Source organism: Drosophila montana, unplaced genomic scaffold, assembly GCF_035044405.1.
Source record: "Drosophila montana isolate Dmon_TW-CO22-7 unplaced genomic scaffold, ASM3504440v1 contig_3468_1, whole genome shotgun sequence".
Lineage (NCBI taxonomy): Eukaryota > Metazoa > Arthropoda > Insecta > Diptera > Drosophilidae > Drosophila > Drosophila montana.
This window is the reverse complement of record NW_026998349.1, coordinates 532,182-551,329: the sequence shown is the minus strand read 5'-3', so window position 1 is coordinate 551,329 and position 19,148 is coordinate 532,182. Positions and strand designations below refer to the sequence as shown.

The window sequence follows — 19,148 nt, the reverse complement described above, 5'->3', positions numbered from 1 at the left end:
AAATGCCAGCAACAGAAGCCTCTTCTTATATACTCGCATTTTTATGGCATTCAATGTGCGTTTTATGCGTGCTCCGATAAAGCTGTCTCTCAGCCTCTCTCTCCCGGCTTTGTGGCCTTAAGGTGCCTTTTTATATGACCCGTACTTTTGGCCAACAAATTTAATAGCCCTCATACGGCACGCGTCCATCGAGCAGTTGTCAAGCCTTTTGCTCGGGCTAACGGGCCAATAAGTCGTTTTCAGCTAATTATTTTGGCCCTTATGCATTGGCATTAGCAACTGCATTAGCATCGTTATTAGCATTAGCATTAGCATCAATATCATTCTCATTTTAAGCGAGCTGACACTTTGGGTCGTCGTTTAAATTAAAAGCTTTGCTGGCTTTCTATCCTCCTGCCAACTGCAGCTCGCACGCTGCTTGATAATTCAATTTGCGCCTGGGCTGTAATTAATCTTATTTACTTTGTACGAGCGACAACCACAATTTAGACGCAAATGCCAAAGTGGGTAGCAAACCACATGCATAGCTTCCTCTGCTCCTCCACTCCTCCGCTCCAGCTTCCTTGCTTCCTCCTCCTCCTCCTCCTCCTCCTCCTCATAGGTTTACCTTTTGGCGTGCTGACGTGCATAATAAATGCGCCTACAAATGTGCAACGTGTCGTATGAGCAACCAAACTGGGACAACCGCCCCCGTCACCTGCCACCTGCCACATTCCCACATTTCTTACTCGAGATGAGCGCGTGCCAAATTTTGTGGCACGACAAGCTTGTGGTTTTTCGTGAGAATCCGATCCTCAACTGACAAGCACGAAAAATAAAGGCACGATAAAGCACGTGAAGGCACGATGAAGCACGAGATATAAAGAATTGTATCGGAATATCCCGGCTCACGTTTTATCGATATCACGAACTATCGTTATATAAATTAACGGAAACCCAATAAAAATGTTTGTTAAATAAAATGTCTCGACAAAAAGCTGAAGAATCTGTTCGTCGAAAGAATCGACAACAAAATTATATAAAAGTGCTTGTAAAGAACTTTTAGTGCGTGCTCGTGCTTTATCTCAGTCTACGTTTCGTGCTCGTGCCTCGAAAATTAAGCACGCTCCCATCTCTATCGCTTACCTCTTGGCCAACTCCTGCCGCCGCCAGCAGCTCCAGCCATTTGAGTCGCTCAGTTCCTCAGGCGGTAGCCGAATATGCATAAAAATTAAAATGCTGCCAGGAGCTTCATGTCCTCCTATCTGTAGATGGGGCGTGATTCACATGGCTGATGACATCACGGCCGAGATAGGGCCAATTTGACACTATATATATATATATCTCACACTATATACATATTTTCCGCTGCATATCACATGTAACTATCTCTGTGCACAAAGTCAAGGTTTCGCTACGTGACCAAAAATGCAATTCGTTTAAAAATGTTTGCAAGCACTGATTACTGATTGAGTTGATTATTTTCGCCACACTGCAGGATGCCGCCATTTGTGTCAAGTTTCATTTGGAGCGCGAGAAAAATCCGCATAAATTCAACAGCCGCATGAAGAATAAGCTTTGGTATTTCGAATATGCAACGTCCGAGACATTTGCCGCCTCCTGCAAGAACCTGCACGAGAATATCGAGATTGTGGTGAGTATCTCATTAAAATAGCCAAAAAAAAAAAAAAAACTAGGCAAAAAACTTACCAATTTGGCTGCGTTGCAGTGCGATGGCGTTGCCTTGGACCTGGCCAATGGGCCGCATTTGCAGGGCGTCGCCCTGCTCAATATACCCTACACACATGGCGGCTCCAATTTGTGGGGCGAGCACTTGTCCCAGAAGCGCATACGCAAGAGTGCGGGACCATTTGGCAAGAGCAGGAAACTCAAGTCCAGCGACAAAGAGTTCTCAGCGACCAGCTTTAATTCGGTGGATCTATCGGTGGCCATACAGGGTATGTCACATATTCCAAACACTTGGCTGCAGATACAACAACAGACTTTTTCATCTCGACAGATTTTGGGGATCGTCTGATCGAGGTAATTGGCCTAGAGAATTGCCTGCACATGGGTCAAGTGCGTACGGGTCTGCGTGCTTCCGGTCGCCGTTTGGCTCAGTGCAGCGAGGTCATCATCAAGACCAAAAAAACATTTCCCATGCAAATCGATGGCGAGCCCTGGATGCAAATGCCATGCACGGTGAGTAGATAACTGCATTTGCATCAAACTTGAATATTGAGTATCCAACTAAGCCGTGTTTGAACGAGTCACCAGAACCGAAGACAAACCGAGTTCGAACAGGTCGACTGAGTAACATGTTCGAGCCAACATGTTGTAGCTGATGCAACTGCAACTCGAACTCAGCTTAAGGCTTGACTCGTTCGAATGACATATCCGAAAAGCGTTAGGGTTAACTCGAAGCGGGGCCTAAAATATTCAATATTGATTTATAATTTACATTTACATATAGATAAAAGTTACGCACAAGAATCAAGTTCCTATGTTGATGGCGCCGCGCTCGGAGAAAGGACGTGGATTTTTCAATATGCTCTGCAGCTGATTCAGGCGCAGCGCATCGAGCGACTTCATTGGCCGGCGACAGGCCCTCGAGTCAGCCGATGAGCTGGAAGATGATTATCGTATTGTAACCAGAAGCACCACCGTCCATAATTTACCTTAGCAAGCATAAGTAGCTAAAAAGTGTTTATCCCACAGGCTTGCACAACCGGTTCGCTTAGTTTTAAATAGAGTTTATAGCAGCCAGTGTTGTCAATTCAGCTAAATTATAGCTAAATTCGGCTATTTTTAGTTGTCGGCCGAAAACAATTGCATTTTTTAATTGATATTAGCTGTTTGTTTTTTTGGCTATTTTTTTGGATTTTTATTTTTAACACTGGATTGAGCTACTTTTTGCAGTTGACAACACTGGCATTTAACAAATATATTAGTAATTGTGCATATGACGAGTTCGAGTGAGTTGTAGAGCTTTATAAATAATTTTTAATAGTCAAAATATACTACTACGTACGCCGAGTACTATAAAAGTCACAAACATTCCAGATAGTTCAGTGTGCTGTATATATATGTATACAAATATATATATATATATACATATGCGCAGCTAGTTTGTATATATCGTAAATATATAGCATAGTTATAATTAAGTATAAAAAAATCTCAGAGTTATGCATCAGTGTTAACCATGTGAAAGCTTTAGATGTACTATATAGAGTGGTACATGTATTTATTAGACACTGTAAGGCCACACACACACATACACACACTCACACACACACACTCACACACAACTTGTCCAATAATGCAACTAAAATGAGACCAAACATTGTAGTGCGAATTTTAAAAATAGTGCACAATTCTACACACAAATAATAGATATATATATACATATATATATAAACATTTACATATACATACATATATTTACAATTAAATCCGTCGACATTAGAGTACGTGCTGCGTGCTGTGTGTTGACAAATCAGAGTTTGATTTTATTTCAAAAAAAGGAAAACGAATTTATTTCTTTTTTAAAAAAAAGCACCCACACATATTGAAACATATCACATTGGCAACATTTTCTGAATTTTTGGGGAATGACATTTAATTCCGTATATTGGGCTAAAATTTTGTTTAATTTGAACACACAGCACGCGCATAAGGCTAGCTAAAATATTTATATAAAATATGTTATTTATTTATTATATATTGTAAATAGTAAAAATGTAACTTGATATACAAAATATCAATGAGAAATGGTGCAGCTTTAAATGAATTTTGATAAAGAACAAAACAAAAAAAAAAATACATAAAATGAGATACAACAAAGTACGAACAAATGCAAAATGTGTATATTTAATATAGTCCCATAATAATAATATGCAGACATATAAATACTCAGACAAAACAACAAAAAACAAAAAACGTATACACCAAAAATGAAATTACCGAAAAAACTAGAATCGAATCAATATCTGAGCCGAATCCCTAAAACTTTAGTAAGTACTCATAGACTCTCATCGGATTGTAAATATATAATATAGTTAAAGATTAACTGGAAAATAAATATATATGCATGTAAGTTCCAATCTATATAATATATCATATAGAGTTCTATGGTATAAGATAGAATAGAATTGATTGAATTGATATTATTGAAGCATTCCTTGCAGGCATATAATAAGCATGCTCTAAACGAACCCTAAACTATTGAATACTAATATATATAAAATATTATACTAATATTTACACATAGTACCTATTTATTTACTACTAACTATAACTATACAAGAGCATGAAAATACTCAGTTGTTGTATTAACCAGATATTAAAATTGAATTGTTGATGTCGAAGCTATATCCAGACATCATGTGTTAGCTTTATGTTAGACTAGTCTAGAGATCAGATACGAAAAAGGAAATTGAAATTGAATTGCACCAGTTGCAATGCATATATATAATCTTTTGTTTTCAATTACAAAGCAAAGCAAATATATATATATATACAAAATGCATATAAATCGATTTAATTTTTTGCAAATAACATTTTCGATGCGAATCGTAGCGCCCACAAAACTGTGTATTCGTTTCCGAAATGGGAACGAATAGCTTTCTTGTGTCTTGGCGTCGGGTTGCAAATGCCACACAGTAGCCAGTTAACATTAATTATAAATGAAATGAATATCTACTATTAGGGATAAATAAACCAAACAAACAAAAGATAACTCAACTTAAATACAGTCTAAACAATAAGATAAATAACTATGTACTATATAGAACCACAGACTAAAATGTATTTATTTACGCAAAATAAGCTAAACTTAAAAAAAATTACACTAAGCATATAACAAATATTTATGACTAACAGAAGCAGAAATAGCCGAAATAGCAAATAAATTAACTTACTAACCGAAAAGGCCAAAAAAAAAAAAATAAATAAACTAATTAAAAAGCATGTATGTTAGTTGTCTTAAAATTAGTTTAAAATAAGTACTCTTCAAAATTCCCTCCCCAATTTGTTGTATATATAAAAATACTTATTGTACTCGTATTGTTTATACTTTTATTGTAGCAAATTCATATATGTGCCATTATGCAGCTTCAAGTGCTTAAACTTTAAATATATAAATTAGGTATTTCGATTCAGTTGAAAACTTGCCTCCGCTTTTACTGGTTTATTATAATAAACCCCAAATTGGTTTTCAATTGTGCCAAGGCTCTTGAAATACATACAGTATATCTAATTAGAATAGAAAACTAAGAATCATAACCATCTATGTAAGCCACGCCTGTAATCAGTGTTTAAAACAAGCCAATAATAAATACAATCTATCTGTATAGATGTTATTAATCAATGCTTCTTTGGTTTTCTTCAATATATAAACCGTAGGCATTGCCTAAACTTAACTTAACATACGGACCGTATATACTTATAAAGGTTAGTACAAGATTTTTACTCTGTTTGCCGAACTGGGCTAAAATCTCGCAGGTGCGGCAAGGATGCAGTGCCATGAATGGGCGAAACAGCACCGGATGCTCCATTTGCGTTAGCATTTCGTATAGATCGGTACGCGATGCGTCTGGCATAAATACACTCCACGTGGCCTCTAAATCCAAGAGGCGACCGTCTACGAAATGTTGCTTAATGTATGTTAGTTGTCTTAGAAGAACAAGCCGCAAGGCAAAAAAGTTCAAAGTTACCTGATCTATGTGCTTGAAAGTAGAGCATGGGCACCTGATAGGAAACACTGTAGACGATGTGATATTCCACATTAATCAGCTCATCGTTTGCTTTGCATTTGATCTTTTGCGTGTATTTCAGAAAACTATTTGGCTCTTGATCATCCTAGAAGAAATAAAGTCAGTTAAGTGGAATTTGTGATGGAGCAGCACTCACTTTTTCATACAATTGCCAGCTATCGTTTAATTGCTGTGAGATGTCCAGAAACTGTTTGGTCTGGCTAAGAAACTCTGGCCAAGAGAGTGTAGCGCTCATGTTGTGTTGTGCTAGTAAAGAAAAAGAAAGCAAATATGAGTAAGAAACAGAACAAGATACATAACTTAAACTAGCTGAATATAAACACAGTTGTTTTCTTTACATAAAAAGCACATACACGGGGACATATGCCTCATATACATATATATATATTATTATTATACGTAATCGACAAATCGAAACTGTTTACATTTAAAAGCTCCTTAACATGGATTACTTAAGGATAACACATAATTAACTTTACTACAAAGCAGTTTAGGGCAACAACAGAATGCAGCTTTTTAAACCTATAATAAGCTGAAGAGAGGCATCTCTCCATTAAGAATTGCGTGGCTCCCCCTCCAAAGCGGTCACCTGAATATTCTCATTGCGTCGCACTTGGACAACAGTCACTGTGCCAGCTTTGTCGTCAAACTTGCAGGTGACCGTAACCTCGCTTAGCTGGAAGGTGAATATTTGTGAGCCGTATTTTGTGCGCAAATATACGGAACGTGGATCCGCCTCCAATATTTCGACAATGCATTGCTTATGCACCTGCAGCTCCAGCAGCTGAGCTTCGGCATGCTCGTTAAAGCAGACGGTCAGGCGATGACCGGCCACCACCCAATCGGGCACACGCACTGCGCTGGGCAATGGTGGTGCTGATGGCGTTGGCTCCACGTGCATATTGCTAGCTGTGTAGCCGGCGGCGCCATATAATTCGAGATCCGATTCTTCGCCGTCCGGCTCCTGACGCGAACCATAAAAGTCGGCGCTGTTTTCATTCGGCATAGCGGCACTACGACCTTAGGATGGACACAAATGGAATCAATGCAAAGAGAGTCCGTGTAAAAGCCGGCCAAACACGCACCTGAGTCGTCGCTTAGAACTGGCGCATCATAATAGGGTATATACGGTTTAATATCCAGCACAGGCGTGCCATCTACCATATCAGTGCCAAAGAAGCTAATGGTGGCGCCGTCGATCTTCTCAATTTCCACCAACGACAGTCCAATGGGACAGGGCCGATGCGGGGAACGTGTCGAGAACACTCCAATTCGCTCGCCGCCCAAACGTGGCGGGGCAACCTTTGCCTTCGGATGCGCGTTGTTGCGATGGAAGTGATAGATGAGCCACATGTGCGAGAAGTCGGTTAGGCCTTCCAGCGAATGTTCCGGATTGGTAAAGACGCCATCGTTGAGCTGTATGAGGCTACGGAGACGACTGCCCACACTCGATTGGCGGGGCACGGCGCGCTTCTCTGGAAATGCGCTGCGTATGATGCCGATGGGCTTGAAATTGGCCACATCCTCACAACCGTTTACATTGGTATCATTGCTGGCGTTCTGGATGGTTTCACTTACGGTTAATATTGTTTGCTAAGTCGCCCCCCCACTCACCTGGCACGCACCTGCAAAATGAGCGATTCCGGTTTGTCCTTGCCCTTGGCATTTATGTTGGCGCAGCCTTCGCAGCGAAAATCCTGCAGCAGCCGGTTTATTGTTTCAATGTCCTTGCGCTGCACATGCTGCAAGTTGCGCACTTGCTGTCTGCACATGGAATCGAATTCAAGGTACATAAATAACTTTGAACTTGAACTTCAGCAATATGCAAGGATTTCATTGTACCTCAAGTTGTTAATCTCGTTCCGCGCAATAGTTAATTGATTTTTCAGATCATCCTCGTGCATGTTCGTAATGCGAAAACACCGAACCGAATATGCTTACACTTAATTTAACATTTAAAAACATGTGCTTAATATTAATTCTTTCATTTATATTCTCGCATATTTACCTATTCCTTTTTAAGCTGCCATTCACTTTACCGCAAGTGTTTCGCCAGTCAGGTCTGCATATCGATTTATTTGATTGCCATTCACACAAAACCAGAAACGATAAAGCGTCAACTATCGTGCGATATATCGATATGTTTAGCCAGCCCTGGCCAACAATGACTTTATAAATTTCATCTGCTAGCAAAGCTGAAAACCAAGCACACATCAAGTTGTAGGTTTGAAATTTAAAGAAAAAAAGGTGAGTAGGGCAGCCAAAGGTAATTAAATAGTTTAACAAAAGCCTCTTTTACATTTTTGCACAGTCAAATTATAAAAATCATATAAAATGTCTCGCGGAAGTTCAGCCGGTTTCGACAGACACATTACAATCTTTTCGCCCGAGGGACGCCTCTACCAAGTGGGTGAGTATTGCGGAAAATAAATCATATAGTATTCCAATTTACTAATTGCCTTTCTTTAGAGTATGCATTTAAGGCCATCGAGCAGGAGAACATCACCACGGTGGCTTTAAAGAGCGGCGACTGCGCCGTTGTGGCCACCCAGAAGAAGGTGACGGAGAAGAATATTGTGCCCGAGACTGTGACACATTTATTTGGCATCACCAAGCAAATTGGTTGCGTTATGACCGGACGCATCGGTAAGCTCAACATTTGAATGCATTATCAGATTGGAACTTGTTTAATAATTACCTTTGCAGCGGACTCACGATCGCAGGTGCAAAAGGCACGCTATGAAGCAGCCAATTTCCGTTACAAGTACGGCTACGAGATGCCCGTGGATGTGCTCTGCCGTCGCATCGCCGACATCAATCAGGTGTACACGCAAAATGCCGAGATGCGTCCGCTGGGCTGCAGCATGGTGCTGATCTCCTATGACGATGAGCTCGGTCCGTGCGTCTACAAAACCGATCCGGCTGGCTACTATTGCGGTTTCCGTGCCTGTTCGGTGGGCGCCAAACAGATTGACGCCAACAGCTTTCTGGAAAAGAAATACAAGAATAATTTATCCGAGGAGAAGACCATTCAATTGGCCATCACCTGTCTGTCCACCGTGTTGGCAGTTGACTTTAGGCAGAACGGCATCGAAATCGGAGTTGTCAGCAAGTCGAATCCCCAGTTCCGCATACTCGACGAGAAGGAGATCGAGGATCATCTAAACAAAATTGCTGAAAAGGATTAAACGCCCAGCGTTTGACCTATAGATCTTATATTGAACTATTTTATACAACTTGTAAATGGCATTGTGGAAAACATAGAAAAACAAGAACTAAAAGGCATTTTCTCATTTACCAACTGTCGCGTTGTAATTAGCTTTAATTTTCCTTCTTCTTGTGCACCTTTCCGCCATAGCGCATCACAAAGGCGTTAATATCAAACTTGCGCTTACAGCCCTGATAGTTCATGTAGCGTATCTTGCCAAAGATATCGCGCTCCTTCCAGCCTTGATCGTGCACTCCGCCGATGGACCACATGCAGCCCACATAGCCGTTGGGATCGCGTCCGTCCAGGCTGTACTTGTCGTTCAGCAGTATGCTATATTCCAATGCTTGCTCCGGGGTTTCCGTCCACTCCAATATCTTTTTGGCCCAGTACATGCGCAGAAATCCGTGCATTTTGCCCTCCTTGACCAGCTGCAGCTGTGCCGAGTTCCACAGGTCGTCGTAGGTGCGCGATTGCTCCAATTCCTCGAGCGTATAGCACGGACTGCGCTTATCCTTGCGATGCGCCTGCAGCGTTTGATATGCCCAGTCATGCAGACCCTTCAAGCTGTCGTAGTGCTCGTTGTAGTAGCAAAAGTTGTCGGCCAGCTCGCGACGGACAATCGCCTCCTCGCAGAAGGCATCCGCCGATGCCTTGTGCATGGCACTATAACGCTGCACCTCCAGAATGCAGCGCTGTGCCGATATCTGACCGAAGTGCAGCCAGGGCGAGAGTCCAGACAGTGCATTGGCCGTGGGATCATTGCGCTTCTCATTGAATAGCCGTAGACGACGCGTACAAAACTCGTACAGCTGTCGGCAGCCAGCCGTATAGCCGGGCTTGGCCCAGTCCACCGCATCGACGGTCTTGTCGCAGGTCAACATCGCCTGGGCAGCAGCCCAATCAGTGGGCTCTTTAGCCTGCCCCTTGCCGTGCGGATGCCTGATGACGGGCGGAAACTCTGTCAGAAATTCGCCCAATTTCGAGTTGATTTTGTTGCGTATGGTGCGCGCGGCATACTCCTGCTTCTCGGAAGCCACCCACAGCGGCACAATGTTGTGCGCATCCACTTGGGTGAGCGGCACATGGCCCGGCAGGGCCTTGACCACATCCGAGACCCACTGACGCGGCAGCCGCAAGGGCGCAAAGTCGCAGATTACCGCGCCAATGTCCTCGTCCGTCACGAATTGCGGCAAACGCTCCGCAGCCGGCCCCAGCAGCAGCTGGAAAGAGATGTCCAACTCCCGGCACTGCTGTTCCACCTCCTGCAGGCCGCCCAGCAGGAACTTGTAGTGTCGCAACGTTGCGTTTAGAAACTTGGGCACCAGACAGAAGACCACCGTCAGCGGCAGCTCCAGCTTCAGCGCCAGACGCTGGGCAAACAGCAGCGCCCAATTGTCCTGGACGCGCGCATCTCGTGACATCCAATAGACGACGCCTCCTTTGCACGGCTCCTTCACATCGCTGACGTCACTCAGGACGCGCACACGCTTCTTTTTAAAGGCGAAATCGTGTACATCGTTGGCGGTCGCAAAGCGCTGCGCTTGCATGTGGCTGAGAAATTCCTCAAAGTTGTTGTAGCTCGGCTTGGGCTTTTTTTCTGTGGGTATTGTAACTGTTGTTTCCTCGACGCTGCTTTCGTTCTTCTTCGGCTTCTTTTTGGCGCCGCCTGCTGCGCTGCTGCTTTTGGTGCGCTTCATGTGTAATCTAAATGCAAAACTTATTAAAATAAATGATAATATTTATTGTTTACACACTTACAATTGAGAGAGAGCACGAAAGCCGCCAAGCCAAACAAATTTATATTTCACAATTTGCATTGCGCATTGTGTTTTCAGTTTATTTTCAGCTTGGTGTATCTGGTCACACTTTTTCCTTATAAGACAAATTGCCGTTAACCGGACTAACGAGTTTAACAGCAGCTTAACATTGTCTATACAACAGTTGTAAATAACAAAAAGAACTGTCTTTGAATGATTTATATATTTACTCAACTGCATACAGGTATTCTTTTGTTTAAATAACTCTCTTGATATACAGATATATTCTTTCCCATACATATAAATTGTACCATTTAGCAAGTGTTACATCTAGCCTGTGCCGGAAATTACGCATGATTCTGTTTTGTCTTTGGAAATACGTTTACATTAGACTCGATTTATGTTTATGATTTTAGTTAATAAATGTTTAAACGTGTATATACAGCTAAGGAAATCTTGTTGTCTGGCTAATAAAGTATATATAAAATATGGAATTTCATTTAAAATTTGCAATTTATACTTATTTAAAATATAAACCTAATGAATTTACACTACACAATCAAACGAAGCGAAACAAATAAATTACAATATAATAAACAAAATTATCACTAACAATAACAGCACACAAAGTATAAGAATGGCGGCCCACTGACGCTTATCTGCAAGAGAATAACGGTAGTATAAGTATAAATTATAGGATAGTTTAGATAGGTAATTATTACCGTTATTCATGTGTAAAACTTTGGCAACTTTTTTCATTGTTGTGTCCAGCTTGGATTCGGTTGTGTCGAACTCATTCCCGAAGTCATCCAACATGACCGCCTGCTCGTCCAATTCGACGCCGATCTGACGCGAAACAGTCTTAAGAGTGCCAATGGAATCACTTATCATATCCAGCTGCTCATCCTGACCCTGTATCATGCGCTGCTGTATGGACACCGTCTCGCCCACATACCGATGCCCCGGACTGTCCAAACTGCCGCCATAATGACCGGGACTATCGATATCCAGCGCGTTCTCCAGCTTTGAGTATTTGGTGCCACTGTGCCGGGCGGCGGCCGCCGCTGCTGCTGCTGCGGACATGGTGCCGGCTATGGTATTGGCCACCGACTGCGGATTGGGGCAATCTACCAGATAGGTGCGATCGTTGTGCGTATGATATTCGCTGGCCTGACTGTGATTGAGGCTGTGATTGAGGCTGTGATTCCGTGATTCGTTCTCGAGCAATGGCTGATGTGCGGTTATGTCTCTGTCCCTGTTCCGGTTCAGGCTCATCTTATCCTTCATCTGCTTGACCTCATCGCGTGTGTTGTCTATGAAATGGCGCCGGCTGGAGAGTTCACGATTATCTATGCGAAACTTTGTGGGATTCTTTTCAACGATGCGTGCTATAAACAATTCAAAGAGTTAAGGATTGACAATGGGAACAAATCTATCGAATTCTGATTAGTTAGCTGCGATTTGTTTAAAAAAAGGATATTGATAGTGTCCTCCAGATCCTCGAGATCCCATTCAATGCTGCGCAGCGAATTACGCAGCTCCGTTGTGGTCCATTCAACCTCGGCGCCTCCGTTCTCGCCCAGCTCACGCCAACGCAGATAGAGTCCGCGTGTTTTGTTCAGCGCTTTAAAAACCTCGCTATAAAGACAAAAAGAGGGTGCGGGGTGGGCGGGGAGCAGGGTGTGGAGGGAATGGGGTGGGTATACAGGGTTGCATCAGAATGTGTTGGCGCTGCAAGTGCAATATAAATGCATACTCCTTGACAACAAAAAACGGATCCTCCAGAGACATGACCCACGCTCTGTCACGTATTTACTTTCGTTCAAATGAAATTTTTACTGTTTTCCGTAACGGTACTTGACTTTTATATTCATAGGTTCGTCTTTTTTCTGCGCCCCACTCACATAGAGCTCTGCGAGCGAGCAACAACCCCCTCGATTTTCTTTTTGGGGGGGGCTGTGCGTAAATAATGCAAGTTAGAAAATATATGAGAGTTTGCGAATGCAGCCGTTTTTTATTTTTATTTTTTTTTTTTTTGGTTTTCAGACGTAAATATAAAGGACTGTGTGCTAGCACGAAATTCCGTATCAACTTTGAACTAATCTACAGCTACTTTTATTGGAAGTTTATTTTTCAAAAGCACGTTTATTGATTATTGCACATTGCCGTCTTATCTTGTTGTCAGCGAGGGGGGGGAGCGGGTATGCGACAGACCGCGTACGCGGCCAGGCTATAGCGATAGCCAGAAGTAAACTGACGTTACGCTGCCTCCGGAGCGCAAAAGGAGTCTAAAGGTGAAGGCATTTGTTTATGCCGCTCCAGCGTCTGCGCAGTGCTCAATCGCCCTCTGCCACGCAATCGAGATAACAGCCCCCACACGGCAGCAACAACAACAACAACAACAACAAGCCGCAATCTTACCAATTGTTTATTAACTATTTGAGCTTTTCAATCATAACAAATACCGATCATTCTTCTTCTTTGCTAGTTCAAATGAACTTAAATTTAACCGCAAGTTAAGCCTTCGCACTCTCTTTATGACGTTCTCGCTCTCTCTTTTGCTCTCTGCCAGTTTCGCTTGAAGAGCAGCAGCAACCCGTTTGTTGTTAGTGTTTGATTCATTTAACAACTGCTGTTTTAATTTCAACTTTTGACTTTAAGCGCCATATAAACTCACCTACTGCACGTTGCCACCTCATCAATCACGATTTTAATGCAGAAACAGTCTGGCTTAAATGCAAAGCTTGTCTTTTTATCCCAAAATTAACACCTTTTTAGTTACAGCTGTGCTCGGGTATTGTTGTGGCCACTTGTCTCTGTGATGCGCAATGTTAACGCAAAATTGAGTAACGCAAAAATGAGCAATGGAGCCCAATTAGATGAAAATCAGTTACCTCCTTTTTATTTTGGTATTTTAATGCGATTGAGATTTGGTCACACAGTTGTCCGTTGATCTGTTTTTGTATTGCAAGCGTTTAAAAAAACTGCGTACCTGTTTAAACAAAAAAAATATAATTAAAATGCTGCAAAATGATGCGGTGCGCACCTTACAATATGACAGCGAAATACGCGTGGCTCAAACTACCAATGACGCCGAACCTCGAGGTAAACTTTAGGCCAATATAAGAAATTCCGAATGAAATTCACATGAATCATGACAAAAATGGTTAATGTTTTTTTTAGTAACTGATAATTATTCCAGTGGTATAGGTGTTGCTGTAAACGACACAATTGGATTAATTGGCAGAGGGTGGTGAGGTGTGTGTCATACGTCCGTGTATCCGTATCTTATCAGCAGCTGTTCTGCTGTTTTGGTTTTATGGCCGTTTTGTCGTTTCGCCCCATCAAGTGCCTTTGTTAGCCGTCCAATTGACCAAGTGATCGATATAAAGAAAATATTGTACCGAAAACAGATTAGAAATTTTGCTATTGTTTTCCTTTTGCAGTTTATGACGCCCAAATCAGCATAACTGCCCAGCCGCGACCAACATCAGGTAAGTTTTGTGTTTCTTTCGATTATACTAAAACACCAATTGATAAGTGTAAATGATTTTACAGAAGCTCCGCGAATTCCATTGCCCATTTCTACGGTCGCTGGCAGTCGCACCTTTATACCCCTGGCCGGCTACGATTGCCTCGCGGATTTGCCCTCTGTGCATATCGAGCAAACTTTCGAGCTAAATGATTGTGCGTATGAGATCCGGTGATTTGATCTAGAGCCCTGCATCGAGTCAACCGAAACGCGTTTCGGATACTCGAGCTTAGACTCAAAACGTTTAGGCTCGAGCTGTTCGAGTTGCAGTTGCATTCGAGCTCAAACATGTTGCTCGAACTTGGCTCGAGTCTGTCTCTTTTCGGTTGAATCAATTGAGTATTCGTCTTTGATTCGAACAACTGACCCGCTGCTGGGCTCTAATCCTTAATCCTTAATTTCAACTTTACAGCTCTCACAGCCGTTTCGTCGGAGAATCGTTATGTGGTTCGCTCGCCGCTAGGTGATGCCATCTTTGCTGCCTCCGAGAGCTCCACAGAGAAGAATCGCATGATTTGGGGCGCTGGTCGGCCATTTCAGATGCATCTGCTGGACAAAACGCATCAGGAAGCGTTGGTATTCCGCAAGAAGCTGGCGATTGGGGCAATATGTTGCCAGCCCAAGAATCTGGAGATCTGGATACCGCCCGGCAATGTCCTAGGCCGCGTGGTGCAATCGCCAACCTTCACACAGCCGGAGTTTTACATTGAAGACGGCAACACGCATCAGCCGGTCTTCTGTGTGGAAGGACCCGCCAATTTCGGCTTCTGCTGCTACTGCCTGCCCAAAGAGTGCTACTTCAAGGTGAGCTTGAAGTACTTATTTACTTCCAGCTGTTCATCTTGACATCTCTCCTTGACAGATTCACTCGGGTGGCGACCTACGCGCCTCCATAGACCACAAATGGTTGGCCAGCAAATCGCAGTATACCACAAACATTTACTTCAGCGATGCCCGGCTGACGGCCAAGGAGCGTTCCCTAATTCTGGGCTCCGCATTTCTGCTGGTGAGCTGCACCCAAGTTAATTAGAATTATTCGATAACTAAATATACTTCCAATTCTTTCAGGAATATATGTACTTTCAGAAGCGCTTTTAGGACTGGACGTAAAACTTGAAAGAACAACTACGAAATTAAATTTTCACATTGATGTTTTTTTTTTATTTTTGTGTCATTTTCTTTTTTTGTGGTTTGTTTGTAAAGTTTTCATGCTCAGTTTTTTTTTTTTCTGTTTGTTGATATATTTTACAATAATGTAATAAATCACTTCATTTTTGTGTTTGTTTAACATACATATACATTCAATTATATATATATACCATATAATATATAAATATATATATATATATACTTTTGCTATACTTGTAGCCATTTTGTACAATAATTTTCATTAATTTCTATAAACTTTATGTGCATGTGTGTGTTGGTGTGTGTGTGTGTGTTTAGCTAGCCTACAAAACTTAATGTATATATGACAACATAATCTTTATCTATAGTTAGTTTTTTTTTTTTGTAATTTTATTTGATTTTCAATTTGCTTTCGCTAATTAAATATACATATACACACATATATATATATATATAATTAATTAATTAAAACAAACAATTGAAAAGAGTCTCGTGGTCTCGTTTTTTTTCTTCTTCTTCTTCTTCTTTTTGTTGTTGTTAATCTAGAAAATTAAAACATAAACATAATAATAGGGTGTTCATAAATCCAATGCAGAGAACAAACTTCAGAAATTAGGAAGAACTACGTGATTCAAGTGGAAAACGGTTCGGGTTCGGGTTCGGTCGGGGGCGGGGGCGGGGTTGTTGGTCTGGTGGGCGTGGGCTAAGCCTTATAAATTATCAACTAAATTTGTTTAACGCCTATTTACACACAAAAAAAAAATCATCCTTTTGTTTTTGTTTATATATACGACTCACAGCACTTCAGGAGTTTTGTATTTGTTTTTGTTTTTGTAGTTTTTTTTTTATCATTTCGAAAAAGAAATTATAGATCATATATATAGATATATATACGTATATGTATGTGTTTTGTGTGTGTGTATATATTAACTAGGACTATATATAGTAATATATATATATATATGTATAGACGAGTTTGAACAACTTTTCGTAGCTGAGAGTTGACAATAAACTAAACTAAATACTTAAGTTGCAAGCTGCTGTTGCTTTAGACGTTTTATAGTATATGTATATTGTACATATGCTTGACTTGCCTATACACACACACACACACACACACTCACACACGCACTCACACCTGTGTTTGAGTAGCTATAGCTCATAGATACGCGCTTAAAGTGTTTGCCAGCAATCAGCATTATTTTGATTGACAGCTTTTTAAGCTCATTAGCTCATTAGCTTTTCCAGCTGCTGCACCTGGAGTTAAGGCCATGGCCAATTGGCAGCAGGTGGTCAAGCTTCAAGGATTTGATCTCTTTAAGCAAGTCTTAACCAGACACTTGAAATTCTAGTGTTGTGTGTGTGCTTGTGTGTGTGTGAGTGTGTGTAGAGTTTAGTTTGTTGTGTGCCCAAATGCGATATGCTTAGACATTTGATATGCGCTCGTTGATGTTTTTTTGGTCATTGCCGCATCCACTGCTGCTGCTTGGTTGTTGCTGTGGCTGGGCTTGGTTTGGGGTTGGATTTGGGGTTGGCCAGACGTAGGCCTGGTAGTGATAGGGCCACACTCAGGTGGGCTGCAGCATGTACATGTACTGTCAGTTGCTGGCGGTGGCCGCGTTGGCAGCAGCAGCCACCGGCGGCAGCGACAATTCATTTGTATTGCTCCTCGGTCGCTTCTCGATGCTGATGCCGGCCGTCTCCAGCGGATTGTCGCTCTCGTCGCCGTTGCTGCTGCTGAAGCTGCTGCCGGGCAGACGACGCTTGAGGCTGTGCCCGTGGCTCAGCCCGTTGGTGAGCGTCTCATCCTCGGACATGGAGCTGGCGCGCTTGGGCGTATTGCCGGCGCTGTCGTTGTCCAGCGAGGCAATGGCCGAGGCGGCGGCACTGTTTGCCGCACTGAAGCCATCCTCGCTGGCGCTGTCCTGGCCGGCGGCTGGCGGCGTATCCACCGTGGCCAGCTGCAGCATGCCCGACGGCGTCGTATAGCCACTGAGCTTATTGGGATCCTTTTCGAGCAGCTTCTGTGCGAGCAGCTTGAGCGATATTAGGGAATTCTCACAGTCGCTGGTATCGATCTCGGTCAGGCTGATGCCGGCGCGCTCGATCTCCGCATAGGTGCCAAACGGCAGCTTCTGCAGGCACTCCAGCTTCTGGACGTGCGTCTTCGAGCGCAAATGCTTGGCCAGATGTCCGTGTATGCGAAACGCGATCTTGCAGTCGGTGCACTCAAATGGCCGCGGATTCGATGTGGTCGGCACACCAAATGTGGACGTCATCATCACCTTGTTCTTGTGCGCCTCGGAGCGTTCGTGCTTCTGCAGATGACCCTGCGTGCGGAACGAGATGCTGCACGGCTCGCACTTGAACTTGCGCTCCATATAGTGGATGTTCATGTGCAGCGTGAGCTGATGCTGCCGCTGGAACGTCTTGCTGCATATGATGCACGTGGGTCGCGCATCGCTGGCAATGGGCGGCGGTGGCGGCGGCACCACGCGGCCGGGATAGCTGCCAGGTGCGGGGGCGGGAGCGGGAGCAGCGCCAGTTGGAGCAGCGGCAGCTGGAGCGGGAGCGGATTGGAGTTCGGCGGCGCTGCTCGTTGGCGGCGTCGCTTTGAAGCCCTCCTCGCCGACGATGACAGTGCGTGCGGGTGCACTGCCTCCGGCCAGGCTGCTGCTGCCGTTGCTGTTGCTTAGCACGCCACTGAAATCCGTGGCATCCGGCTGCTGCACTGCAGCGGGCAGATTGGCATTGTGCGGCGGCGGCTGCGGCATGGCCAGCTCCGTGCTGCCTTTGGCAACGGACACAGCAACAGGAACTGCTACGGCTGGCTGTTCTGCTTGTGCCTCACCTGGCTCAGTCTCCTCGGGCAGCTGCAGTTGAGCCACAGCCGGCGGCTCGGGCTTCACCTGCACATCGTGCACCTCGTGCACCTCAATGCTGGGCAGCTCCGTGATGCTGAGGACAGGCTTCGGCAGGCTGCCGCTTCCGCTGCTGCTGCTGACGATGGGCGTGCCGCCGGCAGAGCTGCTGCTGGTGACAATGGTGCAGGTGCTGCTGGTGGAGCTGGTCATCATCAGGTAGCTGCGACTGAACTGGCTCTGCTTCATTTTGGCATGCTGCAGCGCCTGCTCCTTGATGTAGGTATGCAGCAGCAGATCGTCGCCTTCGGTCTCGCGCTTCGCCTGCTCCTCCATTTCGGCGGAGATGCGCACCTTGTCGGACACCGAAATCATTGTCTTCATGAAGCCGCTTTCGTTGTTGCCCGCACCGAAGATCACATCGCGCATCTGCTGTTCCTGCGATTTGGGTAGCGTCTGCTCAGACGGCTGGGCAGGAGCAGCTGCAGCAGCGGAAGCAGCAGCGGAAGCGGGCAGAATGTGTTGTTGCATGGAACGCGGCTTGGTCAGGTCCATGGGCGCGCTGCTCTCGTCGTTGGGCACGTCACGCTTCGGCTTGGACTCCTCCGGATTGGAGTAATACTGTTCCTGCTTCTGGTAGTCGAACGGCGGCTTCGGCGATGTAAATGAGCAAACCTGACGCTTTGGCTGCGAACCGCCCGCGGCGCTGCCCGCCGAGGAGCCAATGCTGTTCGCCGGACTGGCCGCCGGACCGGGCGCCTCCGGCAGCTGTGCCGGATACGGTGATACGCTCTGCGGTATCGGCGGTGTCATGGACAGCGAGAGCAGGCCGCGCGCCGCCTCGTGCTCCTTCATGCGCGACTTCGACTCGTCGGTGTCTGCAATAAATATAAAAATGAGTCT

The 19,148-nt window shown here is 44.1% G+C and overlaps 8 protein-coding genes across 10 annotated transcripts in view; 3 read left to right on the top strand and 5 right to left on the bottom strand.

Moving 5' to 3' along the window:
• Dgk (diacyl glycerol kinase 1) overlaps positions 1 to 2,766 on the top strand; it is an 85,471-nt gene extending 82,705 nt beyond the window's left edge. Inside the window, exons 18-21 of the mRNA XM_064691810.1 lie at positions 1,478 to 1,633; positions 1,709 to 1,937; positions 2,000 to 2,181; positions 2,453 to 2,766. Coding sequence (XP_064547880.1) covers positions 1,478 to 1,633; positions 1,709 to 1,937; positions 2,000 to 2,181; positions 2,453 to 2,542 — 657 coding nt within the window. The 3' untranslated portion in view covers positions 2,543 to 2,766. The remainder of the gene's footprint in view (positions 1 to 1,477; positions 1,634 to 1,708; positions 1,938 to 1,999; positions 2,182 to 2,452) is intronic.
• Positions 2,767 to 5,044: 2,278 nt separating this feature from the next.
• On the bottom strand, positions 5,045 to 7,905 carry Atg10 (Autophagy-related 10). Of its 3 annotated transcripts, none has more exons than XM_064691808.1 (4): positions 7,765 to 7,905; positions 5,893 to 6,002; positions 5,697 to 5,841; positions 5,045 to 5,623 (listed from the first exon to the last, which is right to left on the bottom strand). In XM_064691808.1, exons 2-4 carry the CDS (start codon positions 5,989 to 5,991, stop codon positions 5,343 to 5,345), a joined length of 525 nt encoding a protein of 174 aa, XP_064547878.1. In that variant the 5' UTR covers positions 5,992 to 6,002; positions 7,765 to 7,905; the 3' UTR covers positions 5,045 to 5,342. The 3 variants fall into 3 exon arrangements, with proteins under 3 accessions (XP_064547878.1, XP_064547879.1, XP_064547877.1); XM_064691809.1 differs by lacking the exon at positions 7,765 to 7,905 and adding an exon at positions 7,382 to 7,518; XM_064691807.1 differs by lacking the exon at positions 7,765 to 7,905 and adding an exon at positions 7,371 to 7,508.
• LOC135434969 (putative S-adenosylmethionine-dependent methyltransferase RcsF) lies at positions 6,082 to 7,741 on the bottom strand. Its single transcript, XM_064691801.1, has 4 exons — positions 7,599 to 7,741; positions 7,382 to 7,520; positions 6,842 to 7,316; positions 6,082 to 6,776 (listed from the first exon to the last, which is right to left on the bottom strand). Exons 1-4 carry the CDS (start codon positions 7,658 to 7,660, stop codon positions 6,310 to 6,312), a joined length of 1,143 nt encoding a protein of 380 aa, XP_064547871.1. The 5' UTR covers positions 7,661 to 7,741; the 3' UTR covers positions 6,082 to 6,309.
• Positions 7,896 to 9,057, top strand: Prosalpha1R (Proteasome alpha1 subunit-related). Its single transcript, XM_064691805.1, has 4 exons — positions 7,896 to 8,003; positions 8,068 to 8,166; positions 8,226 to 8,402; positions 8,463 to 9,057. Exons 2-4 carry the CDS (start codon positions 8,091 to 8,093, stop codon positions 8,942 to 8,944), a joined length of 735 nt encoding a protein of 244 aa, XP_064547875.1. The 5' UTR covers positions 7,896 to 8,003; positions 8,068 to 8,090; the 3' UTR covers positions 8,945 to 9,057.
• Positions 9,042 to 10,840, bottom strand: LOC135434964 (deoxyribodipyrimidine photo-lyase-like). Its single transcript, XM_064691794.1, has 2 exons — positions 10,726 to 10,840; positions 9,042 to 10,671 (listed from the first exon to the last, which is right to left on the bottom strand). The coding sequence occupies exons 1-2, from the start codon at positions 10,782 to 10,784 to the stop codon at positions 9,078 to 9,080; spliced, it is 1,653 nt and encodes a 550-aa protein (XP_064547864.1). The 5' UTR covers positions 10,785 to 10,840; the 3' UTR covers positions 9,042 to 9,077.
• An 88-nt stretch (positions 10,841 to 10,928) lies between these two features.
• Positions 10,929 to 12,660, bottom strand: Syx6 (Syntaxin 6). The gene is made up of 4 exons (XM_064691803.1): positions 12,481 to 12,660; positions 12,205 to 12,362; positions 11,447 to 12,109; positions 10,929 to 11,383 (listed from the first exon to the last, which is right to left on the bottom strand). The coding sequence occupies exons 1-4, from the start codon at positions 12,513 to 12,515 to the stop codon at positions 11,307 to 11,309; spliced, it is 933 nt and encodes a 310-aa protein (XP_064547873.1). The 5' UTR covers positions 12,516 to 12,660; the 3' UTR covers positions 10,929 to 11,306.
• A 1,014-nt stretch (positions 12,661 to 13,674) lies between these two features.
• Positions 13,675 to 15,872, top strand: LOC135434971 (phospholipid scramblase 3). Its single transcript, XM_064691804.1, has 6 exons — positions 13,675 to 13,829; positions 14,171 to 14,218; positions 14,283 to 14,411; positions 14,669 to 15,060; positions 15,119 to 15,262; positions 15,325 to 15,872. Exons 1-6 carry the CDS (start codon positions 13,745 to 13,747, stop codon positions 15,352 to 15,354), a joined length of 828 nt encoding a protein of 275 aa, XP_064547874.1. The 5' UTR covers positions 13,675 to 13,744; the 3' UTR covers positions 15,355 to 15,872.
• shn (schnurri) overlaps positions 15,845 to 19,148 on the bottom strand; it is a 53,297-nt gene continuing 49,993 nt past the window's right edge. Inside the window, exon 8 of the mRNA XM_064691789.1 lies at positions 15,845 to 19,123. Coding sequence (XP_064547859.1) covers positions 16,983 to 19,123 — 2,141 coding nt within the window. The 3' untranslated portion in view covers positions 15,845 to 16,982. The remainder of the gene's footprint in view (positions 19,124 to 19,148) is intronic.

Coding starts and splice junctions, on each gene's coding strand:
- Prosalpha1R (XM_064691805.1), top strand. CDS start 8,091: ATGTCTCGCGGAAGTTCAGCCGGTTTCGACAGACACATTACAATCTTT. Junction 8,167..8,225: donor GGGACGCCTCTACCAAGTGG/GTGAGTATTGCG, acceptor GCCTTTCTTTAG/AGTATGCATTTAAGGCCATC. Junction 8,403..8,462: donor CGTTATGACCGGACGCATCG/GTAAGCTCAACA, acceptor TTACCTTTGCAG/CGGACTCACGATCGCAGGTG.
- LOC135434969 (XM_064691801.1), bottom strand. CDS start 7,660: ATGCACGAGGATGATCTGAAAAATCAATTAACTATTGCGCGGAACGAG. Junction 7,317..7,381: donor CGGAATCGCTCATTTTGCAG/GTGCGTGCCAGG, acceptor GAAACCATCCAG/AACGCCAGCAATGATACCAA. Junction 6,777..6,841: donor AGTTCTAAGCGACGACTCAG/GTGCGTGTTTGG, acceptor GTCCATCCTAAG/GTCGTAGTGCCGCTATGCCG.
- LOC135434971 (XM_064691804.1), top strand. CDS start 13,745: ATGCTGCAAAATGATGCGGTGCGCACCTTACAATATGACAGCGAAATA. Junction 14,412..14,668: donor AACTTTCGAGCTAAATGATT/GTGCGTATGAGA, acceptor TCAACTTTACAG/CTCTCACAGCCGTTTCGTCG. Junction 15,061..15,118: donor CCAAAGAGTGCTACTTCAAG/GTGAGCTTGAAG, acceptor TCTCCTTGACAG/ATTCACTCGGGTGGCGACCT.
- Atg10 (XM_064691807.1), bottom strand. CDS start 7,422: ATGCCAAGGGCAAGGACAAACCGGAATCGCTCATTTTGCAGGTGCGTG. Junction 6,003..7,370: donor ATTTTGCAGGTGCGTGCCAG/GTGAGTGGGGGG, acceptor TTTCTTTACTAG/CACAACACAACATGAGCGCT. Junction 5,842..5,892: donor GCTGGCAATTGTATGAAAAA/GTGAGTGCTGCT, acceptor TATTTCTTCTAG/GATGATCAAGAGCCAAATAG.
- Syx6 (XM_064691803.1), bottom strand. CDS start 12,515: ATGTCTCTGGAGGATCCGTTTTTTGTTGTCAAGGA. Junction 12,363..12,480: donor CCGTTTTTTGTTGTCAAGGA/GTATGCATTTAT, acceptor TTGTCTTTATAG/CGAGGTTTTTAAAGCGCTGA. Junction 12,110..12,204: donor GGATCTGGAGGACACTATCA/ATATCCTTTTTT, acceptor TGTTTATAGCAC/GCATCGTTGAAAAGAATCCC.
- LOC135434964 (XM_064691794.1), bottom strand. CDS start 10,784: ATGCAAATTGTGAAATATAAATTTGTTTGGCTTGGCGGCTTTCGTGCT. Junction 10,672..10,725: donor TTTCGTGCTCTCTCTCAATT/GTAAGTGTGTAA, acceptor TTTTGCATTTAG/ATTACACATGAAGCGCACCA.